At 38.8% G+C, this 20,975-nt stretch overlaps 1 protein-coding gene across 10 annotated transcripts in view; it reads right to left on the minus strand.

Moving 5' to 3' along the window:
• The window catches only part of MDM4 (MDM4 regulator of p53), a 42,080-nt gene that overhangs the window by 15,717 nt on the left and 5,388 nt on the right, over nucleotides 1-20,975 (minus strand). For 6 of the 10 annotated variants that reach the window (XM_070397263.1, XM_070397260.1, XM_070397261.1 and 3 more), the window contains exons 2-7: nucleotides 13,162-13,272; nucleotides 11,064-11,138; nucleotides 7,503-7,636; nucleotides 6,139-6,194; nucleotides 2,466-2,533; nucleotides 1,644-1,743 (exon numbers count right to left, since the gene is read on the minus strand). In XM_070397263.1, the coding sequence (XP_070253364.1) occupies nucleotides 1,644-1,743; nucleotides 2,466-2,533; nucleotides 6,139-6,194; nucleotides 7,503-7,636; nucleotides 11,064-11,138; nucleotides 13,162-13,239 (511 nt within the window). In that variant the 5' untranslated portion in view covers nucleotides 13,240-13,272. The remainder of the gene's footprint in view (nucleotides 1-1,643; nucleotides 1,744-2,465; nucleotides 2,534-6,138; nucleotides 6,195-7,502; nucleotides 7,637-11,063; nucleotides 11,139-13,161; nucleotides 13,273-20,975) is intronic. The other 4 variants (XM_070397266.1, XM_070397264.1, XM_070397267.1 and 1 more) reach the window with 2 other exon arrangements.

Below are 20,975 nucleotides of genomic sequence, written 5' to 3' on the forward strand. Positions count from 1 at the left end.
CTTTTTTTGTGCTTTGCTTGTTTCCTACTTTCTTCCTCTCCACTATCTCTTCTTCCAATGTACTAGACATACCAGTGGCGGCCACAGGTGTTTAAATGTGCTGAGGTACACACACACGATTTAAAAGATTTCTGCAATAATGGGCCCCTGCTAGAATAAAAGTTTACCCTATCTACTTACAAATTATGTTGATCCTGTCTATCAAAAGGTATATCAGTGCTCAGGGAAATTTCAACTATCTTTTTACTTACTCCTTGCTGAAGTTACCAGAAACCAAGCTCCTAAGACAAATATTAAAGTTATCTTCACCTAGTCAAGCTCTATAACTTTATGCAGGGAATGGAAATAGGCCATTCTTTCCACATATAAAAATTTTGACCTCTCTACCTATATATCTCCCTAAAAATACTAAGCTATTTATTCTCAAAACTTACATCATAAACTACATATAGTCTCTTGAATTGGCTGCTCTTATGTTTTATACAGCCTTCTAAGTTGAAAATAAGCAAAGACCTGCATTTAAAGAAACAAAATTTTACATTAATGCCACAGACTGAAATAAGCTCCAAGGCAATTAGGTAGCCCAATATTCAGTTTACACTGAAAAGAAATTTGGGAAAACAAATACAGAAATTGATTCAGTTTTAATGTAAACATTTAAAACAATTTCAACAGCATAACTTTCCTGCCACTGCTCCAAATGTGAGCCTAGACTAGAAACCATCATGATGTAAGGGCCTTTGAGGAATTTTTTATTTTATACATTTTTTGCAGAAAATAATTTAGGGGATATTTTATAAATAGGGCTTGGGAAAACTTCCAACATATCACTAATTTAACTTAACCATACCACATCTGTATGTATGGCAAAGATCTGATTACTACCACCCAAGGGCAAAGGAATTACCATGCTTCTACGTCTCATTCTTGGCTGTGAGGTAGTCAGTATATTTTATCATGTTGGCAAACTTCAAAAATCTAGGAAAATTTGCATCAAGCAAACAAATCAAAATAAAAATTCTAACCAAATCAAGTATGTATATGGGTACCAAGATTTAAAAGACCAAAGTAGCCCTAACTGGTCTGGCTCAATGGATAGAGCGTTGACCTGCGGACTCAAGGGTCCTAGGTTCGATTCTGGTCAAGGGCATGTATCTTGGTTGCGGGCACATCCCCAGTAGGGAGTGTGCAGGAGGCAGCTGATTGATGTTTCTCTCCCATCGATGTTTCTAACTCTCTATCCCTCTCCCTTCCTCTCTGTACAAAATTAATAAAATATATATTAAGCAAATAAAAGACCAAGGCAGCTAAGTGACCAGGTGGCAAAATGCTAAGTGGTAGCCATCTCAGCTTAGCTTACCAGCTAAAGGAAGGGTCTGCACCAGCCCAGTAGCCTGGGTTGCTAAGAGCACTGCCATCCTCTTCCCAGTTAACAACAGTGACAGGATTTAAAGAAAAAGATTTTCAGAAAAGAATGAGGAAGAAGTATGACATATGCACCTCCTACTTCACATGAAGAGACAGCATTATATTTTTTATTTCTCTATATAATGGTATTAATTATAGCCAGTGCTTAATTTGGATAGGTGTCATTCCTAAAAGTTATCAACAGAAAAGTCTACATAGCTTTAATCCAAACGTACCTTCTCTGGAATGTGTGCATTTGTTCTGTGAGGTAGGCAGTGTGGGAATATTGCCTTCTTCGGTACTTTTCCTGGAACTGGGACTTTCCTCTGCGCTTTGCTGAAAAGAAGGGAAAGGCGCCTATCAGTGCAATGGAAATGACTGAGACCAGGGGATGCAGCAGTTCCTTTCTGGCTCACCAGTTAGTGTGCCACACAATGGGTTACACACAAGAAAGAGAACTCGCATTCACCACAGTCATCAAATAAAGGCAACATCTCAACCCATTGTGAGCAGAGCTAAGACAATTGCAAACCTGGGGGGAGAAAAAAATCTCTGCACAAAAGACCAAAATGTACTGTTAAAAATAAACTATCAGTATAAACCCTTTAGCCTATTACATAATTAGGCATAATTCAGAAAACATGTGAAATCCTCACCATATACCAAGATGATCATAAGGTTTTCCCAGGTTTGGGGAAGCTTTAAGAATTGGCCTGACGTGAACTGAATTGCAACAAGCCTGTTAAAATCTAATAAAAGCAGTTTCCTCCAACACCTATGAATGTACATTGTCACACACACACAAGCGCACACACAAAGAAGATGCAACTGGAAGAACTGAAGATCAGAAGTGCTACATCCCAAAGAAAGTTTCAGAGACTGGAACTCTGTTATGGACAGAACAGAGAATTTTCACTCTGTCCCTGGTCTGTGAACTCCCAAGAACCTTTATTAAATTCTTACCACATTCAGCAAGAGGTCTTGGGAGTCCAAGATCCATAGGTACAGAGAAGGGGCCACTCTGTACAACAAAAAAAGTCACCATGTGGTGATTTTACCTTCAGGTGGTCTTGACTTGGAATATCCAGATTTTGATCCTGTGCGATAGCGAGAGTCTGAGCAGCATCTGGATAGCAAGTAAAACAAAAGGAAAACCTTCCCTGGTAATAGCCATTCTTCCCACACAGAAAGGACCTCAGCAAACAACCCTGGAGCCAGGTTTGGTCCCTAGAGAAGTACCTCTCCATGTTGGTTTAACAAGGCTCTCATCCAAAAGAAATGGAAAAATCAAAATTGGTAAAAACCACAAAAGCCAAAACAGGCTATATTCGAAATATGTTACCAAAATATAATCCGGGGGGAATGAAAGATCACCAAAAAAATGTCCTTCCGTAGCAAGCTTTCAAATTTTAATATGAAAAGTGCTTTCAGGAGGAAATAATGGTGCATATTTTTATCATCTCTTCCTATAGGTATTTTATTACCAAATTTGCCTAAGTTGTAAACAACAAGAAAAGGCCTGGCTTTTTCATTTAATTTTTCTTCTCAAATGTTAAAAAGTTATAAAGGGTAATGAAATCCCAAAATCTGGAATTTCTCACTTGCTTCATAAAACACAACAGCATCTTCGTGTAAACTCACATTCTAAATGTCAATGATTTCACAATTTAAATTCCCAACACCTGAATATAGTTAGGTTTTTTAAAATCAACAAGTCTTATTTTTCCCAGTTACTATAAACATTTTCTAAGAAGGACAAGGAAGCAGAGAAAGTTTTTCTCAAGACCAATAAGAAGAAAGAAACAATAACCTAAGAGAAATTCTTAGTCTGAAAGAAATGTATTTCAAGGACAAGGACTTGGAAATTTTCAAGCAGAACAAAAGGTGAAAGCTTAGCTTCAGAGAATTTAATAATCTGGACCACTCAGAGGCTATGCATAACTGAGATGCTTATATGTAAGCCTATCATGGATTGGGTTCATCGGCTACTATCAGGTCCAGAGATCTTATGGAAAATAATCCTCCTCTAAACAGACTGGCAGAGAATACAGATCCTACAACTGGTCTCACAATTCAGTTGTTTTGCACAAAACATTTTCAAAATTGTAATTATAAAGAGCATTATTTCTAGAAGGACTGTTATAAACAGAGATACTGAGACGTTTAAGAGACAGCATTTTCTGACCACAGTGGTCCTCAAAGCTCAGTTAGCATACAACACAGATGAAGCACTTCTTTACTGCCATTTGATTACTATCATTTATATTCTAAAGCCTTATTCAGTTACAACGATTAGGAGTAAAAAAGAAGTTATCTGAGAAAACTATAATATACATAGGAATTCTTAAATGCAAAGTTTGTCATATAAAATTCATTTTATCAGGATGCATGTGGAAATCTGGAGAAATGGTTTGTTTGTAAAGAACCACCATCATTTTAAATAATATTTTCCTCGGCCATCAAAATAAAGCATTTAGCTCATTTGCAAAGGTGTAAAATAGGTATATGGAAAGCCTCATTTGTCCTTTCATATAAAACAGCACAGGTGACCCATTTTACAAAGATCAACCACAGGTACTAACCCAAGTGCAAACCAGAAAACCAAAGTAACTTGTACTGTGGTTCTATAAGGTCTGGATAAAGAGCATAAGGAACTCTCTATAATATTTTTGCAGTATTTTTGTAGGTGAAATTATTCCAAAGTGACAAGATGAAAAATAAGATGTTTTACAGATTTAATGTTCAGAGAAAAAATGTGTTTAAAAAATTGATTGGTGCAAATTCTATTATAAGCAAGGATTAAGGAGGCAGCAATGTGTGGCACAGTGGGGAAGGGGGTGGGGGGTGGCCAATCAGAAATATCTCCTGTACCACTTGTCTCTTCATCTCCAGACCTTCCTTCCCCACAGGGTTGGGGTGAGGATCAACTGAAATGTTTGCTATAGAAATGTTCATTTTAACACATGGCATGTTAAATTCTGCAAAGGAAGTGCAAGAAAGAAAATGAGAGACAAAAGGTGAGAATTATACCTACTCTAGATATTCAGAGAAAGATCAGAAAACAAATTTTACTGTAAAGTAAAGGAGCAAATATAAAATCCTGTGTATTTCAAGCCTACAGTGAGTATCCCAGAAAAGCCATACTATTTTTCAAATGACTGAATTTTAATAAAGAACCACATCATTCCTAAAGCCTTCCCTATCAAATAGAAATTTACAGCTGGGTAAAGTGGGCAAAGACTCAATGAAATCAACAGGCTTCAAAATTCAATATAAGTTCAAAATCACATTTCAGTGAGAACAACGTCTCATCTAAAGTGTAAATCTTTATTAGGGATAAATTTTTTTCAAGCTTATTTGTTTCAATAACCTACTGAAAGATAGCCAATCGAAAGTGCTGTCTTAAGGGGAAAAGTTTCATTATTTGGAAATGAGACAGGGCTGCATTTCAGTTGTCTCCAGTTTATTAATTCACTTATCTCTAGCACACCACACTTCGGATCCAAAGCAGCCAGTTTCCTGCACATACCTAATAAATTAAACTCAAAGTGCAGGATTTAAAAGGTATACAATCAAGCAAAGGGTTAGACAAATTGGCCTTCAAATAACAGAAAGCGCCCTAGCTGGTTTGGGTCAGTGAATAGAGCGCCAGCCTGGGGACTGAGGGGTCCCAGTCAAGGGCACATGCCTGGGTTGCAGGCTTGATTCCCAATAGGGGGTATGCAGGAGGCAGCCAATCAATGATTCTCTCTCGTCATTGATGTTTCTTTCTCTCCCTTTCCCTTCCTCTCTGAAATCAATAAAAATATATTTTAAAGAAAAAGACAAAAGCATTAAAAAAATGTTTTCAAAGAATGAAATGGGTGAATATTCACAGCATATTAAGTTTTTAAAAAAATAAATAACAGAAAGCTAAAACTATTAGGTGAAAGGTTCTTGGGGGACCTTTATAATAGATGGACCAAGCTGACACCATGTAAGCCCACAGACTCTTACCACTGAAAGGGCACACAGACCTTACATGACTCTGAAGTAATGCAACAGATGTACAGAAGCACCCCTATGAAACCTTCCCAGAAAAAAATTTAAACTTGAATCCATTCAAGCACTACTAGTTATCAAAGATAGAGCAGAGAAACATGTTAAACAACATCACAATCTACAAACTCTAGAATGACATGCTATAGAACAAATGATTCATTTCTTCACTAAATAAATGAAATACAAACAAAGGAGTGTTAGCAACCAAATGTAGTGTGGGGGCTCTGAATTAAATGTGGATTTTGAACAAGCCAAATGTAAAAGATATTTATGCGATAAATGGGGGTAACTATACAAAAACTGGCTTTTGGATACTATTATGGAGTTTTTTAGTTTATCATTATTTTGTTTGGTGTAATAATGGCACTATAGTTATGCTCAAAGGAAAAAAGACGGGATCTGTTAGCAATTTTTAAAGTATGCCTACATAAAGCAAATATGATCAAATGTTAACAATTGCTAAGTCCAAGAGGCGCACACATTAATTATACCAATCTATCTTTAGTATATTGGAAAATTTTCACAATTAAAAGTTAAGTGACATAGTAATCACATTCTGTGTGATGGTATCCCTCCCAGTCATGCCAAGACAGCATTCCATCTCCACCTTGATCCTTGTTTTCCCTCCCATCATTTGCCCCCTTGAACTTAAAGCTGTGATATAGACTGAAAAAATATGATGAGACATACCTGCAGTAGCAGTGGTTAAAGCGACAAGATTCTTTCTTAGCATAGCATAGAGAGGGCTGTTAAGGAGATAAAATAAAAAATTAATAACCAATAGTTTCCCATTAAAACGTTAAGTGAATTTCTCAAACACTGTCTCTGAAATTCATAACATATGGAGAGACAGAATATTTTCCCCAAAATAAATCTTTTATTATTATTTTTTAATTGATTTTAGAGAGAGGAGGGGAGAAAGAGAAACATCAATTGGTTGCCTCCTACACATGTCCCAACTAGGGATCAAACCCTCAACCTGGGTATGTATCCTGACTGGGTGTATGGGATGGAAGGGGCTCCAACCAACTGAGCCACACCAGCCAGGCAGAACTCTTTTAATTATTAAAATATCAAGATGTTCTCAGTGGTTGAGCATTGGCCTAAGAACCAGAAGATCACAGTTCAATTCCCAGTCAGGGCACATGCCCAGGCTGCAGGCTTGATACCCAGTAGAGGCAGCCAATCTAATAATTCTCTCTCATCATTGATGTTTCTATCTCTCTCCCTCTCCCTTCCATTCTGAAATCAATAAAAAATATATATTTTTAAAAATTAATTGACATTTTATTAATTTAGCTAAGAGTAACTCAAGTGGGGAGATTTCCTTTACAACTACTCCTTTCTTCTAGGAGTTAGTTAGGGTGTGCAGGTGGAAGGGAGTCTTACCAAAGAAAGACAAACTGAAGCTCTAGAAAGTCATCACAAAGATATAGAAAGAAAACACTGCTTCTCACTTGCTAATTAGCCTTTGATTGTTTAAATACCCAAATTCCCCATGCAACTGGAGTAAGTCACACAAGTCATAAAAATCACAGTAGCAGCCCATCATCAATCTCAAGCTGCCCAGCAATTCTACATTGCTCATCATCTCACTCCCCCTCTCTCTACAACTGTTTCACAAGATTCTAACCTAGTCACATCAAGCTCCCTAATATCCAATCCTTCACACGTGATGCTCAATTGGCACTAAGCCCTCCTTCAACCAGCCTCTTCTACTTGAATCCTGACTCCTTAATTATCCTTCAACTCTCAGCTCAAATAATCAATTTCTCTAGGAACCTTTCCTTGATCCCGAAGACCATAAACCCCACCCCTAGTATAATTTTACCTTACAGTGTGATAATTTGATTAAGATAGGGAAGAGCACCTGTCTCACTACACTTTAATTAAGCTCCATAAATCAGAGACTATGGTTCCCTACTATGTTCTCAGTGCCTCACAGGCCACCTGACATACGTAGGTCCTTAAACATTTGTTGACTAAAGGAATAGATAACCACTAATAACTTATGAAGATCAAGTAGTTAGGTATAAGCACCCCCCTCTTTTTACCTTGGATCTTTCACAGAGAAGCTCTGACATCCTAGGAGTTCTCCCAAAAGATCTCCACTACAATATACCATATGCTGCTCCCGAGGATCATAAAGCTGCTTCATTGTTATATATTGGCCTAGAAAGTGCATGACCTGCACAGAAATAAATTATTATTAAGAGTTCTGTCCAGCTGCTGTCAAAAACACACAAATTGCCTGGCTGGCGTGGCTCATGGTTGAGCATCGACCTATGAACCAGGAGATCAGAGTTTGATTCCCAGTCAGGCACATGCCCAGGCTGTGGGCTCAATCCCCAGTGTGGGGTTTGCAGGAGGCAGCCAATCAATGATTATCTCTCATCATTGATGTTTCTCTCTATCCCTCTCCCTTCTTCTCTGAAGTCAATAAAAATATTTTTTAAAATACACAAATCCTATATAACAAAAGCCTAATATGCTAAGTGTTCGGTGTACCAGTTGGCCATTCAACCTATCAAAGCATAATATGCTAATGACATGCTAAGGTCCTTCCACCACTCACTATGACGCGCACTGACCACCAGGGGGCAGACGCTCCAACCGGCAGGTTAGCTTGCTGCTAGGGTCTGGCCCATCAGGACTGAGCAAGATGGGCCAGACATGCCCTGGAGCCCTCCTGCGGTCCCTCCCCAGCCCAATCATGCACCAGGCCTCTGGTTAATTATAAGGAGACTAGAGGCCCAGTGCACGATATTTGTGCACTGGGCAGGGGGTGCGAGGGTGGCCTGCACAGTCCGAGAACCCTCAGGGGATGTCTGATAGCTTAGGCCCGACATCCTTAGCACTGCTGCAGAGGCGGGAGAGGCTCCTGCCACCACTGCTGCACTTGCTAGCTGTCAGCTTGGCTTGTGGCTGAGCAGCACTCCCTCTGTGGGAGTGCACTGACCACCAGGGGGCAGCTCCTACGTTGAGCATCTGCCCCCAGGGGGTCAATGTGCATCATAGCGACCAGTTGTTCTGCCATTCTGTTGATTTGCATATTACCCTTTTATTATATAGGATAAGGTAAGTTAGGTTTGTTAGAGGAAGAGGTAACATATAAAGGTCTGGGGTCCTGCCCTAACCGGTTTGGCTCAGTGGATAGAGCGTCAGCCTGCGGACTGAAGGGTCCCAGGTTTGGTTCCGGTCAAGGGCATGTACCTTGGTTGTGGGCACATCCCCAGTAGAGAGTGTGCTGGAGGCAGTTGATCGATGTTTCTCTCTCATCGATGTTTTTAACTCTCTATCCCTCTCCCTTCCTCTCTGTAAAAAATCAATAAAATATATTTAAAAAGTAAATAAAGGTCTGGGGTCCTACAACAGGATAACTGAACCCAAATACTAGGTTCATCCACTTATTACCATTCTGGACATTAACAGAGCCTTAAGTTTTATAATATGCCGGAACCGGTTTGGCTCAGTGGATAGAGCGTCGGCCTGCGGACTGAAAGGTCCCGGGTTCGATTCCGGTCAAGGGCATGTACCTGGGTTGCGGGCACATCCCCAGTAGGAGATGTGCAGGAGGCAGCTGGTCGATGTTTCTCTCTCATTGATGTTTCTAACTATCTCTCTCCCTTCCTCTCTGTAAAAAATCAATAAAATATATTAAAAAAAAAAAAAAGTTTTATAATAGAAATGTATTGGTCTGATAATGAGAAAAAGTGGTGAATTTACCTAGTGTCACCTTTAAAATTTTCTCACCAATCCAAATAAAGGGGTCTCTCCTATTACTCAAAGGCATAAACTTTAAATTTGCCTGGGTCATAAAAATATTTTGCAAGTCCAGGGGTACATAACTACGATAGACTTACTGTGTGTTCACATAATTATTTTTGACAAATGAAGTACAATGGTTAATAAACTATAAGTGCATAAAACAGGCTTTAAGTGTTTATCAAAAAATTTAATCTATCTGGCTTTTCTTACAAGTTCACAAAATGGAAGGAAACTGACAAGTTCATGATTCAAAACTTAAAAATGATCTAATTTAATCCTAATGTATTCTCTAGGTAACAGATTTTTTTTTTTAAATTGCTTAATAATTAAGGTCACTTAATGACAGTAAGAATTTTGCTATCTCAGATTACAAGCAGACCAAAGCAGCGATCTTTATCTTTAGGCCCCAACTTCTCAGAAATTATTAGATATCTACACAGAAATTTGTTTCCAACACTGTTCCCATTATATTAGGAGCAATGATGCTCCTAGGCTCCCCTCCATCCCAATGTGTCCCAGTATCAGCAAAGTTCTCCTACCTAATCAAATACCTAGAGAAAAATAAGATGGGGAAGAGCATCTACTAGAAGGAAAGGGGGGACATATTTATGTCTGCCCAACTTTCAGTAAAAAAAATCCATTCTAAGTACACAAAATAAAATCCTCTAAAACACTACTCTAAATCTGTATATACTGCCTTAATACCCATACTAACAACAAATATTTAAAAATATTTAGGGGATTCCTCTTTATGCACCTGGTAAATTCATAACATAAAATTCAGGTAAACTGACTCTATCCAACTTTTCCCCAGTAAACTCTGCCATGTTATTGAAGCTAGCGTAACTCATAATTTTGATATAAAAATCCACGCTTTGCCTGGCTGGTGTGGCTCAATGGCTGAGGTCAAACTATGAACCAGGAGATCATGGTTCAATTCCCAATCAGGGCACATGCCTCAGTTGTGGCCTCGATCCCCAGTGTGGGGCGTGCAGGAAGTAACTGATCAATGATTCTCTCATCATTGATGTTTCTGTGTCTCTCTTCCTCTCCCTTCCTCTCTGAAATCAATAAAAATATATTTTAAAAAATAAATAATAAAAACCCACACTTTAATAAGTTTGAAAAAGTAATATTTATCAGAATTTTAGAGTTATCACCCAAAATTATGGACTCTACATAATTAAAAATGATAAAGGAAATATGAGCATTCTAAAGAATCTGAAATGACTCCAGATTTGTTTCCTTAAGGGTTTTAATGGCTCAGGAGTGCGTTATTACAGACCGGTGTTAAGCTTCCTAAAAAACTCAAAAAAGCTTGATAACGTTGTTTCTTCTGTTTAGGAAGCATTTACCTTACTAAAAGTAAGCACAGTTCAAAGAGATGAACATTTTAATACTCTTTCCACATAAAGAATTCAGTTTGTTTTTGCTTTAAAAAAAAAAACTTCAGAAGCTAAGTAAGTTATGTAAGTGTTTAAAGTAACTCACAGTGTTCAAAAAATTATCTGACACATTTATAATGCAAAGCTACAGCATTTAGTTCCTGCCTGGTAGCATCAGGAAATCACAGACAGTGTCATTTTTTAAAATCTTATACATGCTTTACATTTTAATTCTGAGATCAATAAACTGATGGTTAGTTTTGTTTAGCTGACAACAAACTTCAAAAGGGAATTTAAAGGAAATATGAAATCCAACTTAGCTCCCTGGTCTTTGAAACAGAGCAAAAGTTGCCTCTCCAGTGCCTCAGGAGAACTTCCCTCCTTAGGGCTGAGTTCAGAACTACAGATGCATCAGCTTCTATTTCTGAGCTGTTCTTAAAACAATTTTCTTTGATAGCTTACCTGGGTAACAGTGAAGATTTCACCCTGCGCACCTGCTGCCTGCAAAATCTTCAGAAGTGGCGGTTTTGGTCGTACCTAATAAAAACATAAAATAAACCTGATACACTGGGGCCTTGACTTACAAGTGTCCCGACTAACGAGTTTTTCGAGATACAAGCCATCTCTCGGCTGATGTTTTGCTTTGAGTTGCGAGCTAAAATTCGGGTTATGAGCCAGCTTCAGATACCCCACCGCTAGTTGGTGCAGCGAACGTCACAGTGAACGCCACAACATCAGCCCAGCATCACGTGTCTCACGCGTTCACTTTATGATTTGACATACGAGTAATTTGAGTTACAAGCTCCGTCACGGAACGAATTAAACTCGTAAGTCAAGGCCCCACTGTATTTACATTTCAATTAGACTGATTTCTGATACCATAGGGAACGAGATCTTCCTTCAACTTTTTAAACTTATCTATAATAATAAAAGCGTAATATGCTAATTAGACCCGACAGCCGAATGACCTTCCGGACAAAGCCAGGGCTGCAAGGGCCAAGCCCACTGCATGAATTTCGTGCATCAGGCCTCTAGTATTATATAATCTTTCAAAGCATAAAGTAACTACAGATGAACAGACTACTTCCTGAAAAATCATACTTTTAAAAGATAGCACATTCACACTACTAAATGGCTATAAGAGGAAAAAGAAAAGATGTGTTGGTGAGAATGTGGAGTGTTCGGAACCCTTGTGCACCGCTGGTGGGAACGTGAAATGGCGCAGCTGCAGTGGAAAATAGTTTGACAGTCCTTCAAAAAGTTAAACATAGACTCTGCACATTACCCAGCAGTTCCACTCATAGGTATACACCAAAAAGAACTGAAAGCAGGGACTCAAGCAACTATCTGTACACCAGTGCTCATAGCAGCATTATTCACAATAGTCCAAAGATAGAAATCACCCAAATACCCTTGGCAGATAAACATATAAACAAGGCATAATGACTCTGTTTGCTATCTCTTGACTCTGACTATGGAGTCTGTCTTTAGCCACACAATTTAGTTTTCTAAATTGTATATAGTCAAAGTTTGTCTCTCTCTTCCTGTTCTCACAGCCTCCACAGTTATCATAAGGCCTCCCTCATTCTAAAGCTTCACAAGTATTTCTTAAATTTTCTTCCAGTATTCTTAATCATTTCATTTTTTACATTTAAGTATTTATCTGCAATTTGTTTTTACATAAGGTTTGAGGTCTTAATTTGTGTCCTTCCAGAGATAGCAAATTACATCAAAACCATTTATTATAGGCCACATTTTCCCATCAAATCCAAATTACACCATTTTAATAAAATGAGCTACATAATATTACATAGTGTACAATTTTTATGAAAACACAAAACAAAATGACATTATTTTGGTATGTTAGAGGAAAAGATCTGGAACAAGACACACCAAACTGATTAACAGTGTTATGTTAGGGGAAAGGGACTTTGGGGAAAGTCATGGGTCAAAAAAGTCTCTATACTGCCCAACCAGTGTGGCTCAGTGGTTGAGCATCAACCATGGTTCAATTCCAGTCAGGGCACATGCCTGGGTTGCAGGCTCAGTCCCCAGTAGGGGATGTGCAGGAGACAGCCAATCAAGGATTCTCTCTCATCATTGATATTTCTATTTCTCTCCCTCTCCCTTCCTCTCTGAAGTCAATAAAAATACATTTTTTTAAAAACCACTATAAATACTTTAGATACATTATAAAGTTTGAGTCTTTTCTAAGAATACATTTGCTGTATTTTAAATTTTTAAAGAAAACAAATTAGAATGAAGTGAGACAAAAACTAATTTACATAACTTGGTCCCAAACTCCTCACTAGCCACCTGTACTCTAGTTTTCAAAATGTACCCTTAAGCAATCAGTAACTTCTCTACATTTATGGAATCAATGATCCATTCAAATTTATGAGCATTAATACTGTTTACTAGTTTCCCTAATATGACATTTTAAAATAATACTTCTGCTCTCTATAAAAGCCTACAGTCAGTGAAGCCAGCTACATCCCCAACTCAATTTATTTACTTTTTTTAACTTAAAGAGAAATAGGAATGCCTAAAAACATCTTACCTGCTTGATCTGTCTTGGAGAGCTCCTGCAAGCACTGTCAGATGTTGAACACTGGGCAGAGGTAGAAAGTGATGCCATTTTGACAGTGAAGAAATTACTCCGTTGATAAATCTAAAAGGATAAAAAATTACAAAATCTCTTCTGAAGTAGAAAATTCTCTCTAGGATTTACCAAAAAAGCAGCCAGCAGAAATAAGACACGTCAGAACGCCCTACACAAATGTAATATACCCACGCGGAGATGCTCGATACTCTTCTGATCACTTTCTAGTTCAGATACTGCAAAAAACTGAAGAGCTAAATCAAGAGTAAGAACCATCTATGCAATCTACCAACTCTGCTTCTGGAACAAGAAACTTGTTAAAGTTTCAAGGTGGTACGGAGGGGACCAAAGTTTTGCCACCCCAGAAAATGCCTTTTGGGATACTGAGTTTAAGCTGGTTATTAAGAAACAAAAGACTCGTAAAGAACTTTGACATCCCCCTTTTACTTGCCTAAAAGAATTCAGATAGAAAAACGTGCTTAAAAGAAGGGACATTAATATCATAATATAAACGAAATATGTCAGGGAGAAATCTAGCAAAGCCGGTTTCCTTTAGTCCCTTGTTTGTGGGTGGCTCAGTAAGAATTTGTTTATCACATGTTTGCTCGCTCTCTCTTGAGATAAGTGGGGAGAAAATAAGGTGAAGTATGGGCAGTCCTTTGACAGGAGCTCAGCCTGTTAGAAAGAAAGATTTACTACTTTTGATTGGTTAAAGCAACAGTCCAGAAAGTTCATGCATATGCAGGATTCGGATGCCTGGGGGTTGATTCAAAGCTCCAATATATGTATATTCCGGAATGTAAGCACTCTTTTGTTAATTATTCCTGTTTCTTCTCTCTCTCAAACAGCTATATTTAGACCATCTGAAATTTTCTCTGGTCAATGGCAACTAAATTCTTACTAATTGGGTTAAACCAAGGTGGACATGTATCATCAAGGAAAGATACAGCATGAATTGAAAGAGAGAGTAAGATTTCATTTCATATTCTCACCTCTACCTTTTCTCCTTAAAGAAAAACTGTAGGAAAGGAAAATGGCAATTTTAAATAAACTTGCTTGAGTTTAACTTCAGGCCTTTTTCTAGTAAAAAGGTGACAATCAGTGAGATTTATGAACAAGCCACATCAGGGAAACGGTGAAAAGAGCCTAGAAAAGCCAATAGTCTAGCTAAAACTAACAAGATTCCTCACTCTTCAGAGAAGACTTAACTATTACAGGCATAAATTTCTCCTTCCTATCAGCTTCCCTTGCTACAAAAAAGGGCAGTCTAATAGGATACAATCATAGCTTACATTTTAAAACAGCTAGCTTTTAATTGGCATTTCAAACCTAATAAATAAAATAGGGGCTCCAAATAACTTCCCTCCCACTTTCTAAGTTCTCCTAGCTGGGCTAATAATCAAGTTAACAGAGAGATTAACAGAAAATCAAATTTTTAATATACATGCACAAGGAATTCACATAAGCATGAAAATTCCAAAGACAGTGAGACAAAATTGGGTACATATGGCATTTTAGACAAAAGAGAAAAGGAGGGAATGGGACCTTAAATTTCAAAAGTGAGAATTGGCCATTTACAGGTAACTGAGGAAGAATGGAACATACAGGCCACATAAATTTCTGCTAAGCAACCAAGAAACAATGAGATCTGTGAGGGGTGGCTAGTTAATGAGCCCCTCCTACCCACCACACTCAATTCAGATTGGGCTAAAGTGGAGAGTTCCACCTGCAACTCTCAGGCAAGAAAGAAGAAGAGGATCAAAGTTTCTTTCTGAGTCTTGTTTCTTAATAGCCCGTTTAAAATCAATATCCTAAGAGGCAGCTTTAGGTAGACAAAATTTTGGTCCCCTTCAAAACCAATCCTGATCTCCCCAAACCTGCTAGCTCTGTAATCTTGCTCATTTCAGTAAATGGCAACTCCATCCTTCAGTAGCTCAGGTTAATGACTTTAAAACCATCCTTAACTTCCTTTTTCTCTCACTCCACACCCAGTCCATAAATAAATTCTGAAGCTGTCTTCAAAATGTATTCAAAAGCTAAGCACTTCTCCCTATGCTAATCCAACCACCCATCTCCAAACTGCATTAGCCTTTTTAAAGTTTTCTTGCTTCTGATGCCGGAGGGGTAAGTCTCTAGGGGAGACTTGAGCCCGAGCGGAGGGTTCTTGGCTTCATGAAGGAAAGATTTCAAGGCTCAAACAAGACGAGAGGTTAAAACCAGAGCAAGTTTATTGAGCAGAGAGGATAAGCAAGAAAAGCTACTTCACGGAGTAATGGGATCTCCTCACAAGAGGAGGACAAGACCCCAACTGTCTGTAGAAGTTGAGCTTGTAGCTGTTTTTAGTTTCTATGGAAAATTACTGGTATGGGGAAATAGAGAGTGGGCAAAAACATTGGGGTTAACTTTAACCTTTTTTTTAAAATATATTTTTATTGATTTCAGCGAGGAAGAGAGAGATAGAACCATCAATGATGGGAGAGAATCATTGATTGGCTGCCTTCTTGCACGCCCCACACTGGGAATCCAGCCCGCATCCCGCGTATGTATCAAACCCGGGACCCTTCAGTCCACAGGACGTCACTCTACCCACTGAATCAAGGGCAATGGTCAGCAAACTGCGGCTCGGCAAACCGTGGCTCGCAAGCCACATGCGGCTCTTTGGCCCCTTGAGTGTGGCTCTTCCACAAAATACCGACTTCTGTGCATGGGCCACAAAGTTTCAATCACACTGTACATGCGCACCCGCATGTGGCATTTTGTGGAAGAGTCACACTCAAGGGGCCAAAGAGCCGCATGTGGCTCGCGAGCCGCGGTCTGCCGACCACGGGGCTAGGGCAACTTTAACCTTTAAGAGGTATATTTTGTGGTCTGTTTTCCTTTTATGGTACAGGTAGTATTAATCAATCTTTGCAGGAATTTTCTTCGTTCTGGGGGCTTCCTGCGGTCCACTTGCATCTCTGTGTCAGGTAGCACATAGCAGGCCCTGACTTACTTTTTTAAAATATATTTTTATTGATTTCAGAGAGGTAGGGAGAGGGAGACAGAAACATCAATGATGAGAATCATTAATCAGATGCCTCCTACACACCCCCTACTGGGGATGGAGCCAACAACCGGGCCCGTGCCCTTGACTGGAATCAAACCTGGGTCCCGAAGGCCGACATTCATCCACTGAGCCAAACTGGCTAGGGCTAATTTTCTTTGACTTAAATTAACTTATATAGTTCTCATGCCCCTCTTCTATCCCACCTTTGCTCCTCTCGCTCCTAACCTCCTCCTCTTGTCTTTGCTTAAATGTCAGTTCCCATTTTTCGAACTGCAACTCCCAACCCCCAGAGTTCCCTCTCTTCTTGCTTAAATTTTCTTCACAGGACATGTTACCAACCAACAACCAACACACTACACATTTTAATTATTTATCATGTAAAATATAAGCTACAAGTAGGGAGGGATTTGTATTTATTTGTTCATTAATATATTCCCAGTGCCTAAGATAACTATTATATACATGGCACAGCAACATAATGGACACAAATATTAATAATAGTGTGGATGATTTCCAAAAACGGTCCCCAATGAATCACATCTCCCAACTGGCTCTGTGACATAAGCTGATCAATAGGACGCAACTGTTAAAAAGTTTTAACTTCCAAGGGGGAATGTCTTTTATAAAAGAAAGGATTAGGCCATTGACAGCAAGAAAGACTAGGTCCTGGAGCAGGAAGCCTGACTACCAGCAGCATAGCTAAGTGAAGAGACACGTCTACTGTCCTGGCAAGTGAGAGGGGGGGCGGGGGCGGGGAGGAATGTAAATTATTCTGAAAGAATTTACAATAGCTGTAGACAGAGGGGGTGGGAGAAACTGAACTGAAACAGGGCCAGCTCTGGGAGAGACATAGCAAGAAAGAAGTGTCAGCTCCTATGGACTAGCTGAGGGCAGTGGATTGGAAAAGTTCACGTTCATGTAAATAAAAAGCGGAGACTCCTGGGGTTCTATGATGCCTGGCTATTCTCCTTTGGATAATTTTAAAAATAGCCACCTACAAATTAAGCCCAAATTCCAACACATATACAGGAATGTAAGCAGTCTTTTGTCAGAGATGGTCCACAGCTAATAACAGGCTAACTGTTCTCTCATTCTCCTGCAGCTGTAATTTAATTCAGAACATCTCAGAATTTTTTTTCTAGTCATAGAACCAAAATGTCCCAATTCCAGGCCTGGCAGCTTCATTTTTATGTTCTTCAAAGCCCCTAAAATCTGCTACTCTACTGGAGATCCCACAGAAAGAACATGTGGATGTCACCCCAATAAATTTAACTTAAGGGGGAAAAAGGGATATCTGGAGAATCTTATTTGTTCATCTGAGCCCCAGCCTTTCAGGCATACATACCCTGAAAAAGCAACACACGTCTTCAGTTTAGCCCCAGCTGACACTTGTCTACAGCTAAATGACAAACCACAAATGAAACCACCAGAAAAACCACATCACAGCCCACAGAACGGTAATAAACAAACAAAACAGCTGTTGCTACCCACTAAGTTGTTTGGTCGTTTACTGCATAGCATCAGATAAAACAAATGGCAAAGACTTAGAGAGTCTACTCTGTACCAGGCACATGTTAACCCATTTAATATTAGATATTCCTATGATGTAGGCAATGTTATCTTTATTTTATAGATGAGGCAGAAGCATAAGGATGTGCCAATTAATAAACTGCTGCAGTCAAAATGTCAAACTCAGAAGCGCTCTTAAGTCCCCACTATTGGCATTTTTTCCCTTTAGACCTCAAGTGCACAGAATTTACCACAATCCTTTCCTTCAAGACATACTCTCACTGTTCATCCACGCCTGGCTCACTTCTGCCTGATTCTTAATAATGCAATAAGCATCCCTGGCCGTGCTCAGCGGCTCAGTGGTCGGAGTGTCGTCCCATGCACCAAAAGGCGGCAGGTTCAATTTCCGGTCAGGTCACAGAACCCAGATTGCAGGTTGGGGCATGTATAGGAGGTAATCAAATGGTAAAAATATATATTTAAAAAATGTTTGACCAGCCCTGGCCGGTGTGGCTCCGTGGTAGAGCGTTGGCCCATGCACCGAAGGGTTGCAGGTTCAATTCCCAGTCAAGGGCACATGCCTGGATTGCAGGTTAATTTCCTGACCCCCGTTTTTCTTTCTCATTCTGTCCTTCTCCCCACCTCCGTCATCTCTCTAAAAAATATAAAAATAGTAACAATAATAATATAATAATGCAATAAGCATCTACAAACTAGGACTCTGACAACCATATTGCCCATCCCATTTCCCCTGCCTCCCAACAACCATCCTGATTCCTAAGTTTTTATTTTCTTCCCTTGCTTTTTGTGCACTTTAAGTGCATCAAAATGGAATCCTAAAAAGTGTGTTTGTATAGTTTGGTTGCCTTTAACTTTTGGGTTTTTTTTGAAAGAAGGTATGTTGCCTGGCCGGTATGGGTCAGTGGTTGAGCATCAACCTACAAACCAGGTCACAGTTTGATGCCCAGTGTGGGCTTGGTCCCCAGTGGGGAGGTGTACAGGAGTCAGCTGATCAATGATTCTCTCTCATCATTGATGTTTCTATCTCTCTCTCCCTCTCCCTTCCTCTCTGAAATCAATAAAAATGTATTTAAAACTAAAAAATATAAAAGCAGATATGTTATATGTAATTTTAGGGATTTTTGCTTCACTAAAATAATTTGTTGCTGGACTGTCACTTCAGTTCTTTAAAAAAAATTTATTGCAGTAAATTACACATATATAACATAAAATTTACCATTTTTAGGTGTACAAATCAGTGATATCAAGTACATTCACAATATTGTACACCATCACCATTATCCATTCAACTCCAGAACTTCATCACCCCAAACTGAAATTCTACTCATTAAACAATTACTCACCTAATCTCCCCTGAGCCTGGTAACCACTATCCTATTTTGCCTCTAGGAATATGCCTTTTCTAGGCAGCTCATATAAGTGAACTTATACAACATTTGTCATTTTGTGTCCGACATTTCACTTAGCATAATGTTTTCAAAGTTCATCCATGTCAAAGCATACTTTACTCTTCATTTATGTTTACTGTTGCATAATATTCCAGTGTGTGATGATTTGTTTCTAGGTCTTACTACAGTCATGTGCCACATAAGGACATTTTGGTACACAATGGACTGCATGTGGTCACCTAAGATTATAATGAAGCTGAAAAACTTCTATTGCTTAGCCCTGACCCAGTAGCTCAGTTAGAGCATCCACCTGATATGCCAAGACTGTGTGGTTCAATCCCTGGTCAGGGCATATATAAGGTTCAACCAAAAAAAGTTTAAATTTAAAAAACAAACAAAAAAAACCCTATTGCCTAGTGATACCAGGGCCTTTGTAAAGTTGTAGCACAACGCTTTACTCATGGCTTGCACCATAGTCCATTTAGCGATTTCAACCTTCTTCATCTCATAGCACACTTAAGCTAATTACTAAAATTCTGCGGCACACCAAAAAATTTTTTTGATGTGACAAAAAAAAAAGGTATAATTCTGATTCATTCACACCGAGTGGCTATTATTGTCATTTTTTTTTTTTATTTGACAATCTAAGGGAAAAGAGCTCAGTGCCCCTGACTAAATAGTCAGATACTGCATGTTTTAAAAATTCTTGCAGCACACCAGTTGAAAACCTCTGGTTTAGTTGATCAATTCTGTAATGTATGCTTGCGAAAAACTCTATGTTCATTAGGTTAAGCTTGTTGGTTTTTTTACAATCTTACATATCTGCTAATCTGCCAGCTTGACCTACAAATAATTAAGAGATGTAATGAACTCTCTCACTATATTGGTGTTTTGTCCATTTATCCTAGTATAGTTCTACCAATTTTGCTTCATCTATTTTGAGGATTTTTAAAATATATTTCTTTATTGATTTCAGAGAGGAAGGGAGAGGGAGAGATAGAAACATCAATGATGAGAATCATTGATCAGCTGCTTCCTGCACGCCCCCTACTGGGGATCGAGCCCACAATCCGGGCATGTGCCCTTGGCCAGAACTGAACCTGGGACCCTTCAGTCCTTCAGTCCACAGGCTGACGCTCTATCCACTGAGCCAAACCAGCTAGGGCTATTTTAAGGATTTTTAACCTGATATATATGCTTTAAATTGCTTTATCTTCTTGGTAAACTATCAATATATAGTGATTATCATTACAAAATAATTTTTCCATCCCAATTAAGATACTTCCTGTCTTAACCCTTTTCGGTCCAACCTCGAGGCTGACTCAACAGACCAGGCGCTAGGAGCAGGTCCAATGTTGAGCAATAAGAACATTAAAAAGTTCAACATTCAATCCCGTCAATTAATTTGGACAAGACTGTTTGAATTCCAAAAATAACATTGGACCACAAAGGGTTAAAGTATATTTTATCCTATATTAGAATAGTCATGCCAACTTTCTTATAGTTAATATTTCCAGATATGTATTTTATCAAATTTTTAATTTTTTGCATGCCTTAAAATTTTTGTGTGTCCCTCAAAGAAAGCATATATCTGAACTTTAGGTTTTTAAATCCAATTTGTCAAATCATCTCTCTAACCATTTATTGTAATTGATATAAATGGATGTATTTAGCATTCGTTTGTCCTACTCTTCTTATGCTTACTTTGCTCTAACACCAGCAGAAAGTGTTGGGCATTAAAAAAGATACTAATTTAAGAGTCATGGAAGTTCAGAGCAGGACAAATTATTGCTGACTATGAGGGAGAG

Source organism: Myotis yumanensis, unplaced genomic scaffold (assembly GCF_028538775.1).
Source record: "Myotis yumanensis isolate MYYU_CA2020_CCGP unplaced genomic scaffold, mMyoYum1.0.hap1 SCAF_17, whole genome shotgun sequence".
NCBI lineage: Eukaryota > Metazoa > Chordata > Mammalia > Chiroptera > Vespertilionidae > Myotis > Myotis yumanensis.